The 19,373-nt window shown below is 37.1% G+C and overlaps 1 protein-coding gene across 4 annotated transcripts in view; it reads left to right on the top strand.

The window, feature by feature from the left end:
* rpap2 (RNA polymerase II associated protein 2) overlaps nucleotides 1–16,204 on the top strand; it is a 95,263-nt gene extending 79,059 nt beyond the window's left edge. For all 4 annotated transcript variants that reach the window (XM_048539555.2, XM_048539554.2, XM_048539556.2 and 1 more), the window contains 2 exons: nucleotides 6,624–6,778; nucleotides 11,695–16,204. In XM_048539555.2, the coding sequence (XP_048395512.1) occupies nucleotides 6,624–6,771 (148 nt within the window). In that variant the 3' untranslated portion in view covers nucleotides 6,772–6,778; nucleotides 11,695–16,204. The remainder of the gene's footprint in view (nucleotides 1–6,623; nucleotides 6,779–11,694) is intronic.
* The last annotated feature ends 3,169 nt before the right edge of the window (nucleotides 16,205–19,373 follow it).

Raw genomic sequence — 19,373 nt, 5'->3', positions numbered from 1 at the left:
TATGACAGTCAACAATAGTTTTACATTAGGCTTTTAATGCCAAGTATTTTTTGTGTTTAATCTGATATCAAATTCCACCTTTTTGGTGTGGTGGAATTTCACCCTAGATACCTAGAACATCACATGGATTTTCTGGATTACTATTTCTAGTGACAATATCACTGACATCATATCCCCATACTTTATGATCACTATCCATGGTTTAATCTGTTCTAAAGTAGGTGGATCCAGCTTTTAAGTGTTCCGTGCTGATTGAGGTTCTTTATTTAAAAGGACTTGTACTTGTAGAGTGGTATTCATTACTACTGGAAGTCCCAAAGTGCTTTATAATTGAACTATATTTTGTAGTTCACCTTTCCAAGTTCATTTCTATTGCATGCTGGATTTTAGGGATGGTGGCCCAAGTGCATTGTAAAGTTGTGCTTATCTTCAAATTGTGTATTTCATCACTATGTGAATTTGCAACAAAATTGATTGCAGGCAAGTGCAAATGTGAAAACAGCTGTGATGGATTGCATAGCATGTGTGTAGTGACTAAATCATGTTGTCTCTATCAGTGCTGATGTCAGTGCTAAAATAGCATGTTATTTATCTGTCTCACCATACAGATTCATTTTTGGGTCTTGACTTGTATTTCAGGAGAAGTAATCAAGTGTAATAATCTTGTTTATGTGGCCATTTTCTAAATCAAATTCTCTTTATTGCATGTTCCCATGCTTACATTTATAATGGGAATGAATCTGTAATCGCAGCCTTATGCCAATATTGATGCTTTAGCACTTCATCCTGTTGTACAGTACAGAGGAAATACAGCAGCCAAATCTCCTGCTTTGCTTTACAAAATATTTTGGGTTCCATCTGATTATGTTAAAATAGAAGCAGATACGTGGGAATAAAGTAGGTTCAATTACATCTGTGTGCCCTAACCTTTTACGATTTTCATGTAATCCTTTCAATCTGAAAGCTGCACTTGGTTCTTGCTCCCAATGTACAAAGGCACAAATGATCAGAAATATAAAATTACATTTTTGCAGCATTTATGCTTAATTGCATATCTTTTGTGTGCTCCTGAACTCTAAGACTCTGGGGAGCTGAAATTCAAAAATATTTTATCTTTAACTGGGTGTTTCCTACTTTAGAAGGCCTTCCCAAAAGCAAGTTTGTTTTTTTTAAGACTGGCGTCTTTAGCTTGCAGGTGTTGCTGTATCTGCATGACCTGCATGTTGGCAACCAGCAGCACTAGAATGATACAAGAGTAGCTGAAAACATATTCTCTATATCGCACTTTCTGGTGGCAGCTTTTCTGGACTAATCAGGTGCTTGCAATGTGGGTGATTTGCTCATAAACTTGTGAATATGCTGTAATAATGCTGTAAAATATTTGTCCTTAAAATGTGTAGTGTTCTTTTTGATTTTAAGCTTAAGTGCACTGTTTGAGTGATCCCTTCTCTTAGAAGCACTTGCTGACCTTGTCTTAACTTATTTTGAACTGCTGAGGAACTATGAACAGCCACATTGTGGCACCATATGTAATATCAGTGAAGATCCACGCAACCGTCAGTTCATGAAATATCCTGTACAAAATATGCAATTAAGGATGACTAAGTAGTATGTAATTTTCAGTCAATAATTTAGATTTTTAGAAATGAAGTATATCTGATATCAGAATTTTACCAAAATAAAGTTCCATTTATCATTGAATGGAATCTTGAATTTAGCTTTTTGGGGGGATAATATTTTGAGATAATATTCAGACCATTGCTTCCCTTCCTCCACCTGAGTACAAAAGTAATAAAGTTATGCTTCAGCTATACAGGGCATTGAAGTATTGTCTGGCATGCTGTGTAGAGTAAAGTTGGACATAATTACATTGAATGCAGTTCAGAGAAGGTAAAATGGACAAAAACCTGGAGTGGACAGGTTGCCTTATGAGGATATGTTGGACAGATCCTAAGGCATGGGGCAGAAGTAGGCCAATTGGCCCATCAAGTTTGCTCCACCATTCTGCGTGATCATGACTTATCTGATTCACTAATCTTGAACTATACTTCCTGTATTTTCCCTGTAATCCTTGTTTCCTTATAATGATTAAAAATCCAGCTCAACCTTAAATAATGAATGATCCAGGCACTACAACGTTCTGCAGTAAAGATTTCCACAGATTCATTACCCTCAGAAGAAGTTTCTCATCTATGTGTTAACTGAGGAACCCTTTACTCTGAGATAATGCCATTAGGTCCTAAAGTCTCCCACAAGGAGAAATAACTTCTCTGCATCTACCCTATCAACTCCCCAAAAAAATTTTGTATGTTACAGTAAGGTCACCTCTCATTCTCTAAACGCCAATCAGTACAGACACAACCTACTCAACCTCTCCTGTTCAGAAAATCAATCCTTGCCTGAGATCAACTTAGTGATCCTTCTCTGGGCTACCTCTAATGCTAGAATATCTTCCCTTAGATAAGGGGATCAAAACTGTTTACAGTTTTTATATGCAATCTAATTAGTATCTTGTGTAGTTGTAGCAAGACTTTCGTATTTTATTCCCTTTGACATAAAACCAGCATTCCATTTTTCCTCCTTATAAGTTCATGAACTTGAATGCTAGCTTTTTGCTATTTATGCAAAATCTCCAAATTCCTCTGTGCTGTAGCTTTCTGAGCTCTTTCTCCAGTTAAATAAAATTCAGCCCCTCTACTCTTCCTACCAAAGTGTGTAACTGCTCACATTTCTACACCATATTTCAGCTGCCTAGTTCTTGCCTACACACTTAACTTGACTGTATCTTTCTATAGACTTTGCTATATTTACAACGTGCCCGATGCATTTTGTGTCATCTGCAAACTTGGTGATGGTACATTTACTTCCTAAATCCATTGTGTATTGTAAGTAATTGTGGCCCAAGTACTAATTCCTGTGGCACTCCACTAGTTGAAGATTCCATCTTGAAAATGACCCCCCAATCTTTGTCTATGAGTTTCCTAATCTTCCATTCATTTGCTAATATACTACCCCAACACCACGACCCTTATCATATTAATTAGCCGAACATATGATACCTTTATCAAATGCCTTTTGGAAATCTAAAAACATCACTTCTACTGGTTTCCCTCTACCAATTCTTCTTTCATCTTCAAAGAATTCGAATAAATTGTTCAGGCACGATTTCTCCTTCGTGAAGTCATTCAGACTCTGCTAGATTATATTATGTACTTCTGAAAGCTGTGCTATTACAACCTTTGATAATGGGAACTGCAGATGCTGGAGAATCCAAGATAATAAAATGTGAGACTGGATGAACACAGCAGGTCCAGCAGCATCTCAGGAGCACAAAAGCTGACGTTTTGGGCCTGGACTCTTCATCATATTACAACCTTTTTGTTTTAAGATTAGATTACCTGCAGTGTGAAAACAGGCCCTTCGGCCCAACAAGTCCACAACCCCCTTGAAGCATCCTTGAAGCATTTATTATATATGCTAATATTTTCTCAATGACCAATGTTAAGCTAAATGGCTGATAGGATAGGCTTGAATTCACTGGAATTTAGAAAAGTAAGAGGTGACTTGATTGAAACATGTAAGATCCTGAGGAATCTTAGCAGGGTGCTCGTGTAAAGGATTTTCCTCTCGGGCGGCGTTTTCAAAGCAGGGGCTTTGTTTAATATAATGACTTGCCCAGTTCAGACCGAGATGAGAATTTTCTCTGAGATTCATGAGCCTTTCTCTTCCCCAAAATGTGGTGGAAGCAAAGTATTTTAATCTCTTTTTAAGGCAGATGTTTCACTGTATGAATGAGATGTTGCCACTCACTGTGTTCTTGTCCCCTTCTCTTGTTTTTATCAGTTAAATATTATCCATGTTTTGTTTAGTATGATGTATTAAAAGTATTTTTTTTTGCTATTCACAAACATGAAACATTTGAGTCTCTGAAAACACAGTATTGATAATTCTGTCTTTAAATCCAATCACAGGTGGCTGTTTCTTATATTTTCAAGATTATAATTGAAGTGCCTCTCTTTTTAAGCAGCTTAAATAATTTACAATTCTTTTTGCTAAATGGCACTAGTTGTCAACGCATGATATGAGCTTTATTCTCTCACATCAAGTGACAATGCTTTTGAAAACATTGACAATCGATATTGAGCTTTTAATTTTTTAGGGGAAAATCAGGAATGAAAAATTGTATACACCAGCAGAGTTGTATTTTAAAGTGCTTTGGAAAATAATAACTAGGATCTATAATACATATGAATTGTGTACAGCTAATCTTTGGTACAGTGTGCTGTTGAGAAATTCTGGTCTGTTCTGTCATAAGAAAGGAAATCTTTCATGACTGATAAATGTAATCTTTAGTATTGTTTGGTTCCACTCAGAGTCATACTGCATGTACTTGCAATGTGGGGGGGAAAAACCATTTATGTAGATTCCTTGATAGCTCAGGGCAGCATGATTCCTCAAATTGCAGCATGTGTTTGCAACACCGAATCTTCGTTACCTGTTCTGGTTACCCTCCCTACTCAATTTTTTTTTATAAGAGGTGTGTATTTATGTCTGTTTATATAACCTCAGCTTGTTTACAGAAAATTGCAGGTAGATTAAAAAATCCACATTACCCATATGTTGGAAGCTATTTCAGATAATAACAGTGATTGTCTGGTAAATAGTGTTCAACTTGACATCTTGCAAGCCTGGATATTTGAAGCACAAGATTTCTATAGTTCATTGAATCAAGCCATAACTTGCTGAAGTCATATATTCTATGAAATTTGTATTAAAAAGAAAATTTGGAATCATTTTTCACAACTTGTTGGTTTTACATCACAAATTTAGTTATGTATTTAAAGCTTTCAGCCTTGTTTCAAGATTGATTCAATTATTTAAAACAAGGAATGAAATTATAAAGAAAATTTGAAAAATGCGCGCTTCACAGTTCTGTAACTGCCCAGTTGTTGTCTAGTTACTAAAACTGTGGCCATTGGTTCTGTCTTCCACCCTTCATAATCTTGAGTTCACCCATATCTGTGCTTCCACCCAAACACCCGCCAAAGACCATTTCACGATCACTTCTGTGCTGTTGATCTACATTGGTTCCAATCTGGGGAGCCTTGATTTTAAAATTCCATCTTTTGTTTTCAAATTCTTCATGGACTTGCTTCTCTCCTCTCTTTATCCTGTTTAGCCCTCTATGATCGCTGAACTCCTCTAATTTTGGTTTCTTGTGGATCCCTAAATTTGACTGCTGTACTGTCAGCTGTGCTTTCAAATGCCTGACTTCAAGTTTTAGAATTCTCTCTCTAAGCCTCTGCACCTTTTCTCCTTTAGTTCATTGTTTAAAACCCACATTCTTGACCAAGCTTTGCTAACCTGTTCTAATATTTCCTTATGTTGCTCAGAATCAGATTTTTTTTCTCGACACTCCTATGAAACATCTTGCAACATTTAACTCTATAAAAACATCTCATGTAAACTGTGTATTCAGCAGCTTCACTTGGATGAGCAAAAGCTGTTGCTGTGCAAAACAGGGACTATACTTCAAAAGTAACTCTCAAGTAATTCATGTAATAGCTGTTAAATAAATACATATTTTTCTGTGTTTTGGGTCCATTGATCCTCCTTCAGAACTCTTCAGAAGGAGAATCACTCGACCTGAAATGTTAACTCTACTTCCTCTCCCCAGATGTTGGCAGACCTGCTGAGTTTATCTAGCAATTTCTGTTTATTCTTCTGATTTCCAGCATCTACAGTTCTTTTGGCTCTTTGTTATTATATTTTTCTAGTGTTGAATTTTTATCCTATCTGTTTAATTAGAAATTACAACAAACTCCTTCATTACCCAGAAAATTATACTTTGTTTAAAAAAAACTCAATATTGCATTAACAGATTGCAGATGAGGATTTCCTCATCTACCTGTCAAAGTAAATCCTTTTGCAGATGACAGCTTCACCACTGCAATACTAATAAATTAGATGTTATTTGAGATCTCTGCAAGATGAAACTTGTAAATTGAAGATTTCCAAATGTAAAGGAGAAACAAATCCACTATTGTTAGTGATCATATTTTTTGAGATTTAAGCAGCTGATTTTAAAAATTCTTAAATTAATTGTTTCTTTTTCCAAGCTTCTTTCTTAGGTTGCGCATACAGCGAGAACATATTTTCTGTTGGTTTGAAAAGTGTGCCAAATAACTAACTGTTTAAAATAAGATTGCTTCATTTTGTGTCCAAGAATATTGGCTAGTCTTAAGTGTTGTAATCATCTGACACTGGGGATTGGTTATTTTGTTGGATTGATGCCAACAGTCTGGGTTCAGTTCCTGAACTGTTGAGGTTGCCATAAATGGCTATCCTTCCTAATCTCTCCCATTGCCCAAGGCCCAGTGAATCTCAGGTTAGACCACCACCAGTCATCTTTCTCTAATGAGGGAGCAACCCTATGATAAGACTATAGTGACTGACAACTGTTTATTGATCTTCAGCTGAGTAACCTTAACATGTCATTTTACGTAAAAATAATTTTTTAAAACATTTCTGGAAATATTTTAAAGGAGATTGCTTGAATAATGGAAAAAGTCCAACCTTTTTAAAAAAAACTTCTTACTATCTGTATGTCTGCTTTGATGTAGGCTAGCTGTGAAGATTTCAGCATTAGAGGAAGCACTGCAGAAGCTCACTTCAGAACTGTTTATGTCTACACTTATGGAAGAGGTTCATATCCAGAGTGAAGACCTGGAAAACCTGAAAAATATTTTCAAATGCCATGACAATAGATAATGATCAGGTCAGGAACCAATGTTTTGATGACATACAAGACTGTCATACTTTGACTTACAAAACTAAATATTTGTCTATTTTTATTTATTGCAGTTATTTTCAATGAGCGTGTTCTTAATTTTAAGTTTTGAAGACCAGCAGTAAGCTTTCATTTGTGGATCCTTTATTTCTTCTTGCCTGCAATTGATTATTTGTTATAGAAGATTCTCTGCATTTCCTGGTTTGGTATCCTTATTTTGGAGTAAGCATAAATTACCAATGCATAGTTAACGTTCATGTAGTTCATTACTGTTTCTCTCAGGGATACTAGGATAGTATCCATTTGACACTTTTTACTAGTGAAATGTAAAGATTCTTTCTCAGGGAAGAAACGTTCATTCTTTTTCTTGTTTGTTGCCTCCTGATCGCTTTTCGTTACTGTCCTCCTATGAAAAAGTTTGAGTCTGTGTCTATTCAACAGGTGTAAGTGTATTTACTTTCTTGCATCTCTATTGATTGCAAATTGGGTTATGTGGTCATAATCCTGTTGTCATTTAGGAACATATCTGTCACTCTGTGGTATCATTTCATGAAATTATGGTTGGTCTACACCATAACTTCATTCACTTCATGTCTTTGGACCAGCAAAAATCTATCAATTTCAAATTTAAATTTATCAATAACACAAATACAAATACAAATACAAATACAAATTAGGAGCTAGAATAGCCTCCTTCTGCCATCCAATAAAACATTGGCTGATCTGGTAACAACATTCTAGCCTACCCTGTAATCTTTCACCCCCTTGCTTACCAAAAATATATCTACTGCTGCCTTTAAAGAAAAAACTTCAAAGACTACTTCCACTGCCTTTTTGATGAAGAGTATTCTAAGAACTTGTGATCTTGTCAGAAATTTCTCTTTATCTCTGTCTGGTGTGGTGGACTGCTTAGTTTTAAAAATGACCCTTAGCTTTAGATTCTCTCATGTTTTTCCATATTTCCATACCCACCCTGTCAAGGCTCCGTAGAATCTTGTGTTTCAGTCTCTTCTAAACTCCAGGTATATGTCTAGCCTCTTCAACCCTTCCCCCTAAGACTTGCTGCTCCCAAAAGATATATGTCTAGTACACCGTCTCTGAGCTGTTTCCAATTATTTAAATCCTTAAGTAAGGAAATATACACTGTAAACAGTACCCTAGGTGTTGTCTCACTAATGTCCTGTATTACTGGAGCATATTTTTGTACTCCTATCCTCTATCAAAACAAAATTGAGTTTCTCTAATTACTAGCTATACCTGCATACTGACCTTTTGCAGTTCATGTGCTTGGTACCCAGATCCCTCTATGTCTGAGCTCTGCACTTGCTCACCATTTAAGTGATATGCTTTTTCACTCTTCTTGCAAAAATAGACGGTTTCCCATTTTCACACATTGTATTCCATTTGCCATATCTTTGGCCACTCACTTAATCTGTCCACATCCTTTTGTAGCCTCCTTGCATCTTCTTCACAACTTGTGGTTGTGTCATCAGTAAAGTTAGCAGCTTTACTTTCAGTCCCTTTTAACAATTTATATAAATAACTTGGATAAAGTTGAGGCCCCAGAACTGCCTGTAGCACTCCGTGCCAATATGTTATCCCTGCTCTCTTTATTTTTTACAGTAACCTCTGTTGTGGCACCTTATCAGATACCTTCTGGAACCTAAGTATGGTGCATCCACCTGTTCCCCTTCATCCACAACACATTGCTTCTTCAAATAATTCTAAATTGGTTGAATACGATTTCCTTTTCACAAAACCATGTTAACTCAACCTGATTATCTTGAACACATCTAATTTTCTAATATATGTTCCATAAAACTTCTGATATCTTTTCAATCCCAGATATTAAACTAACTGGCCTGTACTTTCCTGCTTTCTGTCTCCATCCCTTTTTGAAGCTACATTTGCGATTTTCCAATTTAATGGAACCTTCCTGAATCTAGGGAATTTTTGGACAATTAAAATCAATTTATTAATCTCTCTAGCCACTTTTAACACTTGTAGAGTATCTGTTGCTTTTTGTGGGAGAGAGTTCCACATTTTCTTCCACATTTTTGTGTGAGGAAGTGTTTCTAATGTCTCTCTTAAATGGCCTGACTCTCATTTTTAGGTTTTGTCTCTTTTCCAGGGCTCCTCCACCTACAATATCAATTCCGTCATAAATTCTTTAAACTACTCAATCAAATCACCCTTTGTCTTATTTTGTATATTAATCTTTACTCAACTTAGCCTAGTATCATTTGGATATTCAATAGACACCTTCCAAGGCAGTTTTGTTTTTATTTATTCCCGGGCTGAAGGCATCGCTGGCCAGGCAGCATTTATTGCCTAACGCTAATTGCCCAGAGGGCAGTTAATAGTCAATCATATTGTTGTGGCTCTGGAGTCACACGTAGACCAGACCAGCTAAGGACAGCAGTTTCCTTCCCTAAAGTGAACCAGATGGGTTTTTCCAACAATCGACAATGGATTCATGGTCATCATTTGACTCCTAATTACAGATGTTTTTAGTCATATCTCTTTACAGCGTGGTGCCCAGAACTGTGCCCAATAATCCAGATGTGATCTAACCAGAGCTTTATATACATGTAGCAAAACCTCCTAGAGGTAAAGGATTACATTCAAAGGCCTTTTTGGTAATGCACTTTATACCTAGAACATAGAACATAGAACAGTACAGCACAGAACAGGCCCTTCAGCCCACAATGTTGTGCCGACCATTGATCCTCATACCTGACTAGTATGTTTTACTAATTATGTACATGGATCATGTAATCTCTTTGAACTTAGCCTTTGCAAGCTTCCCAACATTTTAGAGAATATTCAGATGTATCTTTTGGTTCTTCCACTGTCAAAATCGGTCTATGCTACAATTTTGATCACTTACGGAATATGTCAATATCTTTTTGTAAATTTTTTATTTCCATCTACACTAATTATGTCACCAATCATTGTGTCAGCAGCAAACTTTAAACTATAGTTTATCATTGTGTTAACACATCATTCATAAATGATAGGAATGGTTGAAACTCCAGGAAAAAAAAACCTTTGAAGGACACAGCTAGTCGCTTCTGCTTGATTCGATTGCATACCTATGATCCACATAACCAAAGCCTATATTTGAGTTGATTGCATCTAAATATTTATTGAGAACTTGAGAGTTTAAGCTAGTTGATGGGAATGGGCACTAATAGGGTTGTTCTCTTTTTGCTATGAAAACCTCAACTGCTTTTGCAAAACCTTTTGCAGACCAAGCATGCAGTACGCACCAGGAGTACATTGTTAACTGGATATTAAATGACAACATCCATTTGTTTTAGTTAGTTTAATCAACACTTGTATTCTGAAGAAGGGTCTAGGCCCGAAACGTCAAGCTTTCCTGCTCCTATGATGCTGCTTGGCCTGCTGTATTCATCCAGTTCTACACCTTGTTACCTCACTTGTATTCTGTGTACTGGTATTTGGTGTGAAGTCCAGTTGGACTAAAATACAAAATGTAGTCAGTAGAATTTAGTGAAATACATAATGTAGTCAAAGTAGAATTTAATATGCTGGACATTGATTTTGTGTGTGGATGGGATCTGTTATAACACAGGATATACAAAAGGCCAAGTTTATGGATTATAATGTTTATGCATAATTATAATGCTTTGCATTACCATCGCCACATCCATCCAACTGTCTCATTTAATTAGTTTGGTAAGAGCAGAAAACACAAGAAGTAGGATCAGGAGTGAGCTAGGCGCTAAGTCTACTTCACCATTCAATAAAATTGTGACTGATCTGATCTTGAGAAGGTTGACTTTGTCCACCTAAAGCATTGGTAAGGCTGGTGCATTGTGTGCAGTTCCAGAATTCACATTATAGCGGGGATGTAATAGCACGAGAGAGAGTACAAAGGATACTTAACCATGACGTTACCTGAACTGGAGAGTTTCAGTTATGAAGAGAGATTGGACAGACTGGGGTTGTGTTCCATAGAGCAGAGGAGATTCAGAAAGGGTGTGATTGAGATATATAAAATTTGAGAGGCGCAGATTGGGTAGTCAAGAAGAAACATATTAGGATAAAGGAAGCAATGACCAGAGGCATAGATATAAGATAAAGAGCAGAAGGTACAGGAGGAGATATGAGGAAAAACATTTTCACCCAGGCAATGGGAAGAATCTGGAACTCAGCGCCTGTAAGGGTGGTAGAGGCAGAAAGCCTCAACATTTAAGATAAATATTTCGATGTGCACGTGTGATGCCAAGGCATACAAGGCCATGGGACAAGTGCTGGGAAATGGAATTAGTACAATTAGAGATAGTAGGAACTGCAGATGCTGGAGAATCTGAGATAACAATTAGAACAATTAGGTTGTTTTTGACCGGTGTTGACGTGATGGACAAAATGCTGCAGATTTCTGATTTTAGAGCTCTTTCTTACCCCTTTTTTTTTCTAAACTCTCATTATCTATGTAGCTTCCACTGGAAGCAAAAAAAAATTACACAAAATTGCGATGTATAACCCTTTTCAAATGCTTTTACTTGGCACCTTCATTTACTTTTCAGGCTAGAACCAGTGAAATGTGCTGCAGTATTCCACAACTTGTAATCATGGTACAGTTCCCAATGTTGTTCCTAATATTCTACCTGCCCTGCTATATCTTGTATTCACACAGATAAAGATCTATTTTCAGGCCATCTAGGACGATAACTGTTTTGAAGGATACTTTATCAATTTGAAAGACAATACAACGTATCGGTAATGAGGCAACTCAGCTGGTTTGGCAGCATTGTGACAAGGGAAACCGAGTTAACTTTTTGACTCTGATGTGTTACTTCATTACTGTGCTGTGATTTCCTTTTAATAATTTTGTTCATGTCATTGGAGTTTAATTATACTTGGTTTTATTCTAGATTGCCAAGAAGATTGGACACGTTTGATATTTTGTTCCAATGGAGACCCAGGTTCCATCTAACCAACAGAATTAATAAGAACTGTTTTTGAAAAATATAAACATTGTGTTTCCATGATACAAAACTTATACTTTAATTAAAATTAACGTACTGGTTATGTTTAAGGTACTTTATTTCAAAAAGTAAATCATGTTAGAACGCAAAATCTAAATAAACATATTTGTCATCTGCTATTGTGTTATGTGTTATGAGTAATTATATTGTGTTATGTATTATGAGTAATTATATTGTGTTATGTGTTATGAGTAATTATATTTGACTGTTGATGGGAAAAGTAACAACAACTTGTGCTTCATGTTGCACAGAAATTAATTTGGATACATTGCTCAATCATTTATAAAACTGAACAATAACAATAGCAAGAAAGAAAATTACCCTATTGCAAAAGTGTAACTCTGATACGCATTTAAGATTCTCCAACACACTAAAATCTGTATGTCCCATCATAAGTGCAATTCCTCATCCATTCACCAAATTACTGTTAAAAGCTCTTCTAGAGAAGGGCACAGTCTTGCTAGAGATCTGATTTTTACTGCATGTGAGGAATTGTGGGCTTTTCCGTGAACACACACAACAGTAACACTGAAATGAGGAGAATTCTTATTACTCGTGGCACTCTATTTAAAAATCATTCAAGAACACATTTAATCACAAAAGATCCAGTCATCTAATCCCCTTCTTATCCAGCTCAGTAATTTTATACCTTTTTAAATAATCTATTTTCCTAGCACCATAGTATCAGGAGAGACATCCAAAAAAAAGGCTTCAGATTGTGGGATCAACTTTAAAGGATTTTAATTTTCTGATTTGCATTCCTTGGTGAATGCATTTGTACACTGTTCTCTTGATCTCAACTTATTACTTTGATAGGTAGAAATTTGTTGTTAGTGAATATTTCAGTTTACACATCAAGGATCTTCCAGGAAGCAATATCATTAATTGATTTTTGTTCCCCCCCGCCCCCCGGCCAGTCTTTAATTAGTTCTTCCTTTTTGTTCAGTTTCAGAGAATTGTTATCACACCATTTTTTGAGCATTTCCTACAGTTTACTTTGCTATTTCTTTTGAGATTTAAAGGTACTATATCAGCATACTTAATGTCCCCATGCTCTGATCAACATTCACTCATAAAGAGGATGATAAGCAAAGGCGAAAGTATCCAATCTGAGGAGTCTAATATTTGCTAATGTGCTCTGAGTAAACTTTGGAGATGAGCAACAGCAATGTAAGGCTAATAAACAAGATATACATCAGATTGTCATGAAGTTCTAAGACTGTACCACTTATCATATTCCACCTTCATGTCTCAATTGTGATGGAATTTGTCAATTCTGGATTGGGCAAGTTTTTGAGCGCACACCTCAAAGGAGCACAAAACCAAAAGGTGCATCTCAGCCTAAAAGCAAGTTGAGGTTACCAGCTGCATTTGCAGTCGTGAGAATAAATATATTAAATGTCTTAATGATATAAAAGTGTTTTTTTTTCCCCTTTTTATATGTCCATGTGATTTTTGTAACGAGATACATGTGACAATAAATAATAGTGAAATGTGTTGTATAGTGTTGCCAATGTCCAGCACCATCTTAAAACGTAAAAATGAATCAAAATAAAGAATATCTAAAGGCAGAAAAATAATGAAAGTGTCCAACTTCTCACACCCTCTTGTTAAATGTTCCATCAAAGGCCATGGGCCTGGTGGCCAGGCATGAGTCCCTTCGTCTTGCTGCCACTGCTGCAACAAAAGTCACCACTCTTCAGTGCTATCTCACCTCCACTGGTGATCAGTTATTGCACCTGAAATATTAACTGTTTCTCCATCCACGGGTCCAGTCAGAACTGTTGCTGCATGCTTTCAGCATTTGGATTATTTTCCAATAACCAGAATGTTTTAGAACTGCAGTTGTAATTTCTGTAAAATTACGATTAAATTTTCACATTTTTATCTTTTGGTCTTTTCACATAATGGGCCGAATGGCCTACTTAAATAGAAAGGGTATGGTTGTAGTATTTCTTGTTATTTAAAGTAGCGTTTTGCCTTCCAATGATTTTGATTGGACCTATCTGACTAAAATACTTATTGATTATTTGCATGATTAAATTGTCCCTGTTCTCTACATCTTCTGATCCAAGAGGAAGAAGGATCAATCTATAAACACCTAACAATGGTAGAACACAATAAATCAGGAGATAATGAGGGCATGTGACAAAAGCAATATATTAATCATGGGTTACTGATCTTTGTGTAGATTCGGAAAGTCAGATTGGCAGAGGTAGACACGAGGAAGAGTTCATTGCATATTCTGGACATTTTCCAAGAATAGCGTTTTGTAGATTCAACCAGGGATCAGAATATTTTGGATCTGGTGATTTGTATGAGGTGATTCAATAAATGATCTCAGAGAAGGAGATCCCCTGCAAAGCATTGGTAGAATTTAGCATTCAATGTATGAGGGAGAAACTTGGGTCAGAAACAATTATGCTAAAACTAAGTAAGGAAAATTTAGGAAGGAATAAACACAGGGCTATCTAGAGTGCACTGGGAGAGAGATTTAGAGCAAAGTCACTTGAGGAACAATGAGAAATGTCAAAGAAAATAGCTCATGGCCCTCAAAGACAGTAATCCCAGTAAGCTGCATCCCAGTAAGAATGAAGGATTCCAGGAATGGGGGTAAGCCAACCATGGTTAAGCAGGCAAGTTAAGGATAGTATCAAATTTAAAGAAAAATCATATGTGACAAATATTCATGGCAAACTGGAGGATTAAGGAATGACAATAGCTGAGCAAATGAAGAAATGATAAAAACATTATTTGTGTTATCATTTATAATTCTGTCAATATGCAATATCCTCCCAAATCCCTCTGCTATGTTCAGTCTGTTGGTTGCGTGTCCGCAGCGTAACTGTTCCCTAAACTGCACATTCTAGATTGCTGTGTAGCTGTATACCATAGAATTTGGAAGACTGTTAGTCAACACTCTCCCTTTGTATCAGAGTACATTTAATGAATTGTAAACCAGGCAAATAAAACATTTTTGGCATCAAAATGTCAAGTTAATTAAATAGAAGACATCAGTAAAACAGATCTGCTACACTGTGCCTTTTATTTGAAGACACCTAAAAAGTTTGCATGACTAACCTTATAGTGGAGCTCCCTTTAACCTTGTATACATCGGTATCCAAAGATAGATTTGTCCTAAATCAGATTTGTGTTAGAGATGGCATTAATGTACGACAAAGATTTGGTTTGATGCTGTCACTTTTTCATCCTTATAGCCTTCATCTTAAGGTGGGATAAAAATGTTTATCAGTCTATTAGTGTTTAACATGACATCCACATATAACAAAAACCACAAGTAACTCAAGTCATCCAATCTTAGCTCAGCTCAGATCTATGCGTGATTTATCAGTGAGATGCTATACTTCTGCAATGTCATTATGATGATGTAAATTTTAATACCAGTTGCTCACAAAGACCAGTTATATAAATACGTATTTGTGATTAGAAGTGCATGCCATTTTCTCCTACCTCAGGCTTAACTGAGTAGTAGAACACCATCATATCAATTATGCAAAGCAACAGGGATAATTCTCCATGGAGGAGAGAAAGTTAAGGGGATATTTGATAGAGTTGCTCAAAGTTGAGGGATTTTGATAATGTAGATAGGAAGAAACTTTCCACTCACAAAACGCTGAGAAACCTAAGAACCCCGACTTAAGGTATTTGGTAAAAAGCTAGAGGAGAAATAAGAAGAAAAAAAAGCATATTCGGTTATGTGATTAGCCTGTAAAGGTGGTACAAGCAAGTTTCATAGTAACTCACAAAAGAGACCTGGTTTTCTCCATTAAGGGGGAAAACTGAAGGACAAGGGGCAAAGAGCAGACTTGTGGAACTAATCGTTAGCTCTTCCAAATATTTACTAAAGGTACAGGCATGATGGACTAAATGGACTCCCTCTGCCCTATTAATTTAAGCAGGCTTGATTCAGTTCCTCGTGGGAATTGGCCCAACTAAAATACTGGTACTTAATTGGTAATCTCCGTTAGCCTACAGAACGGTTGGGTACAAAATGTTGAAATTATACACTGGTGTAGTGGAAGATCATCTGTTGCTGGAAGTGATGCAGAATAGAGAAGCTGCAATGTAATAAAGCTGAGTGTTTGATGCTGACACTAGCCTAGAAGTTCAGTGCCACTTCCTTGGTGTTTAAGTGCAATGGAAGTTTGTAACCTTCTGATGATGTCAGGCAAAGTGTATATGCAGAATGGAGGTTTAGAAACAAAAGGTTTGGAATCTTGTCATTGAGAAAAATTGTGACCTGATCTTATTTTGAATGTTTTCTTCTTGTGCATTGGTTTTATAAAGGTAGTTTCAATTGAACATGTAATCTTATGACCTGAAACTTGGCTGTAAATCATCAGTATCTAGAAAATAAAGTGCTACAGATCATAAATCCACTTCTTCGTCATTTTAACGGTGTGAATGCCCTTCCTTAGTATCTGAAGAAATTTGATGTTCTGTACCATGCGTGTATAAAATTTATTCAAAATAACTAGGGTGGAGAGGGGCAAAGCTTGCAAGGTGTGGGGCAATTGGATAGTTCTACCAAAAGACATGTATGTGCATGGTAAGTCAAAAGGCTGCTTCCTGTATTGGATCATTCAAACTTTTTGTTTGCACTGGATAGTATGTATGATTAATCTGTCCTATGCAATTACAGAACACATCCTTCATAACAAGGTAAACAATTAAACAGTTTGGTTCACAAATAAGTTAGTTAAATAATGTAGCAAGGGTTTTGGACAGACCAGTGGGTGACTAATCAATTAAGGCATTTAACTAAATCCTCTTGAATTTTCTAAATGAATTTGAGAGGAATAACTTTGTAGGCACACCCCTACCTGCATCAGTGGAGCTGAGGTAGAGATGGTCAAGAGCTTCAATATGTTCTGGACTGCCTATTTTGATGCAACAGTCAAGAAGGCATAACAATGCCTCTTCTTCCTCAAGAGGCTAAGGAAATTCAGCATGACCATAAGGACACTCACTGACGTTTACAGATGCACCACAGAAATTCTATCTGGATACATCACGGCTTGGTACGGCAACAACTTAACCCAGGATGATAAGGAACTACAAAGTGTTGTGAACATGGCCCAGACCATAACGCAAGCCGACCTTCCATCCATTGTCTTCATCTACACATCTCGCTGCCCTAGAAAGGCAGCCAACATCTTCAAAGACCTCTCCCACCTGTTTATAACCTCTTACAGTCTTTTCTGTCAGGGAGAAAATGCAAAAGCTTAAACATACATACCAACAATTTCAGGAACAGTTTCTTCCTTGCTCTTATAGACTTCTGAATGGGGCCTCTGAAATTTCAAATCTAATGTCGGTTTTGCTTTTATTTTTGCCTCTTCTTTGCAGCCATAACTTTGTATTCCTCATTCTGTTCTATCACCCTATGATTTTTGTATGACATGATCTGCCTGTACTGCACGTGAAACAAAACTTTTCGCTGCACCTAGATATATGTGACAATAATAAATCAAATAAAGAGCTAATTGTTTTATTCCTCAACAAAAATAGAATTGTTTTTGAACAATGGGTAAATGAGAGCTTGTTTAACTTCATTTATCCATCTTCTACTACAATTCCAATTTATCTGAGTCATAATTAACATCTGTATACCATTTATATTTCCATTCCACTTATATCCAATGGAGGTTTTTTTTAAAAAACATTTAATTTACAATCCCCTATGAAAGGATGTTGCAAGACAGTGCAATTTAAAATAATCCAACAATGTAATCAGACATAGTCCAGACAATTCAATTGGAGGGTTAACCATGCAAATAGTCAACAGGAAATATTCTTGTTATCAAGCTTGCAATCAAAACGTTAACATCACAGGTGGTGTGGCAACAAATGAAACATTTTGTCATGTTCTCAAAAATGTGACTGCTGCTTCCCACCAAACTCACTCACCCTGTCATTGTCCTCATTTTCGCTCTTTCAGGTCAAAGAAATAAAACTCACTTTTACCTGGCCCATGACTGGCCTAGTCGTCAACTACCAGATTTTGCTCAACTATTTTAAATATTCACATAAAGATCATCTTTGAAGTGGTCATCACACAACTTCCTCCCACCCTAACCTTGTTTCAATATCCCACCTACTCAAACCCAGAGTCCTAGTGTTTCTCTGGGATCTAGCTCATCTATCTACCTCTCTTTCCTCTCTCTCTCTCTGTCTCTCTTTCTCTTTCCCTCTCTTGCAAATCATTTTGTCCATGAGTCCCATGCAGAATTTGTAATTTCAAGAACAGAAATTGAGAGGGGAAGATAGAAGAAAAAAAATCTAAGAATGCAAGAAAGACCGTTCCAATTGAGAGCCCAAGCTGAAAAGGACAATGCAAGCAGCCGCTAGTGAGAGATCTGACGTGCAGAGGTTGGAAGATCTGCAGAAACTCAACCTTTCATAAACAATATGTTTTTTAAAGAAAGGAAGAAATAGTAGCCGAAAATGGCTACAGTGAACTCCTGACCATAGATTGAGGCAAGTTTCATGACAGCCATACAGAATGAACAAAACCACGTGTGCTAAAGACATTGAAACCAGATCATTAAGACAGCATCAAATAATGTGTATCTCCAGTTTTAATTCATACTTGTATGACTTCACATAGAACATAGAACATAGAAAAGTACAGCACAGTACAGGACCTTCGGCCCACGATGTTGTGCCGTGGAATAATCCTAATCCAAAAATAAAATAACCTAACCTACATTCCCCTCAATTCACTGCTGTCCATGTGCATGCCCAGCAGTCACTTAAATGTCACTAATGACTCCGCTTCCACGACTACCACTGGTAAACTATTCCATGCGCTCACAACTCTTTGGGTGAAGAACCTCCCTCTGACGTCTCCTCTATACCTTCCTCCTAACACCTTAAAACTATGACCCCTCGTGGCAGTCAATCCTGCCCTGGGGAAAAGTCTCTGGCTATTGACTCTATCCATGCCTCTCATTACCTTGTACACCTCAATCAGGTCACCTCTCTTCCTCCTCCTCTCCAGAGAGAAAAGTCCGAGCTCAGTCAACCTCTCCTCATAAGACCAGCCCTCCAATCCAGGCAGCATCCTGGTAAACCTCCTTTGCACCCTTTCCAAAGCCTCCGCATCTTTCCTATAATAGGGCGACCAGAACTATTCCAAGTGTGGTCTCACTAGGGTTTTGTAGAGCTGCAGCATAACCTTGCGGCTCTTAAACTCGATCCCCTTGTTAATGAAAGCCAAAGCGCCATATGCTTTCTTAACAACCTTATCCACCTGGGTGGCAACTTTGAGGGAGCTATGCACTTGAACACCAAGATCCCGCTGTTCCTCCACACTGCCGAGAATCCTGCCTTTAATCTGATATTCAGCATTTAAGTTCGACCTTCCAAAATGCATCACTTCGCATTTATCCAGGTTGAACTCCATCTGCCATTTCTCAGCCCAGCTCTGCATTCTGTCAATGTCTCAGTGAAGCCTGCAATAGCCCTCGATACTTTCAATGGCACCTCAAACCTTTGTGTCATCAGCAAACATACTAACCCACCCCTCAACCTCCTCATCC

Source organism: Stegostoma tigrinum, chromosome 8, assembly GCF_030684315.1.
Source record: "Stegostoma tigrinum isolate sSteTig4 chromosome 8, sSteTig4.hap1, whole genome shotgun sequence".
Lineage (NCBI taxonomy): Eukaryota > Metazoa > Chordata > Chondrichthyes > Orectolobiformes > Stegostomatidae > Stegostoma > Stegostoma tigrinum.
The sequence above is the reverse complement of the archived record's forward strand: the minus strand, read 5'-3'. Positions and strand labels throughout refer to the sequence as shown.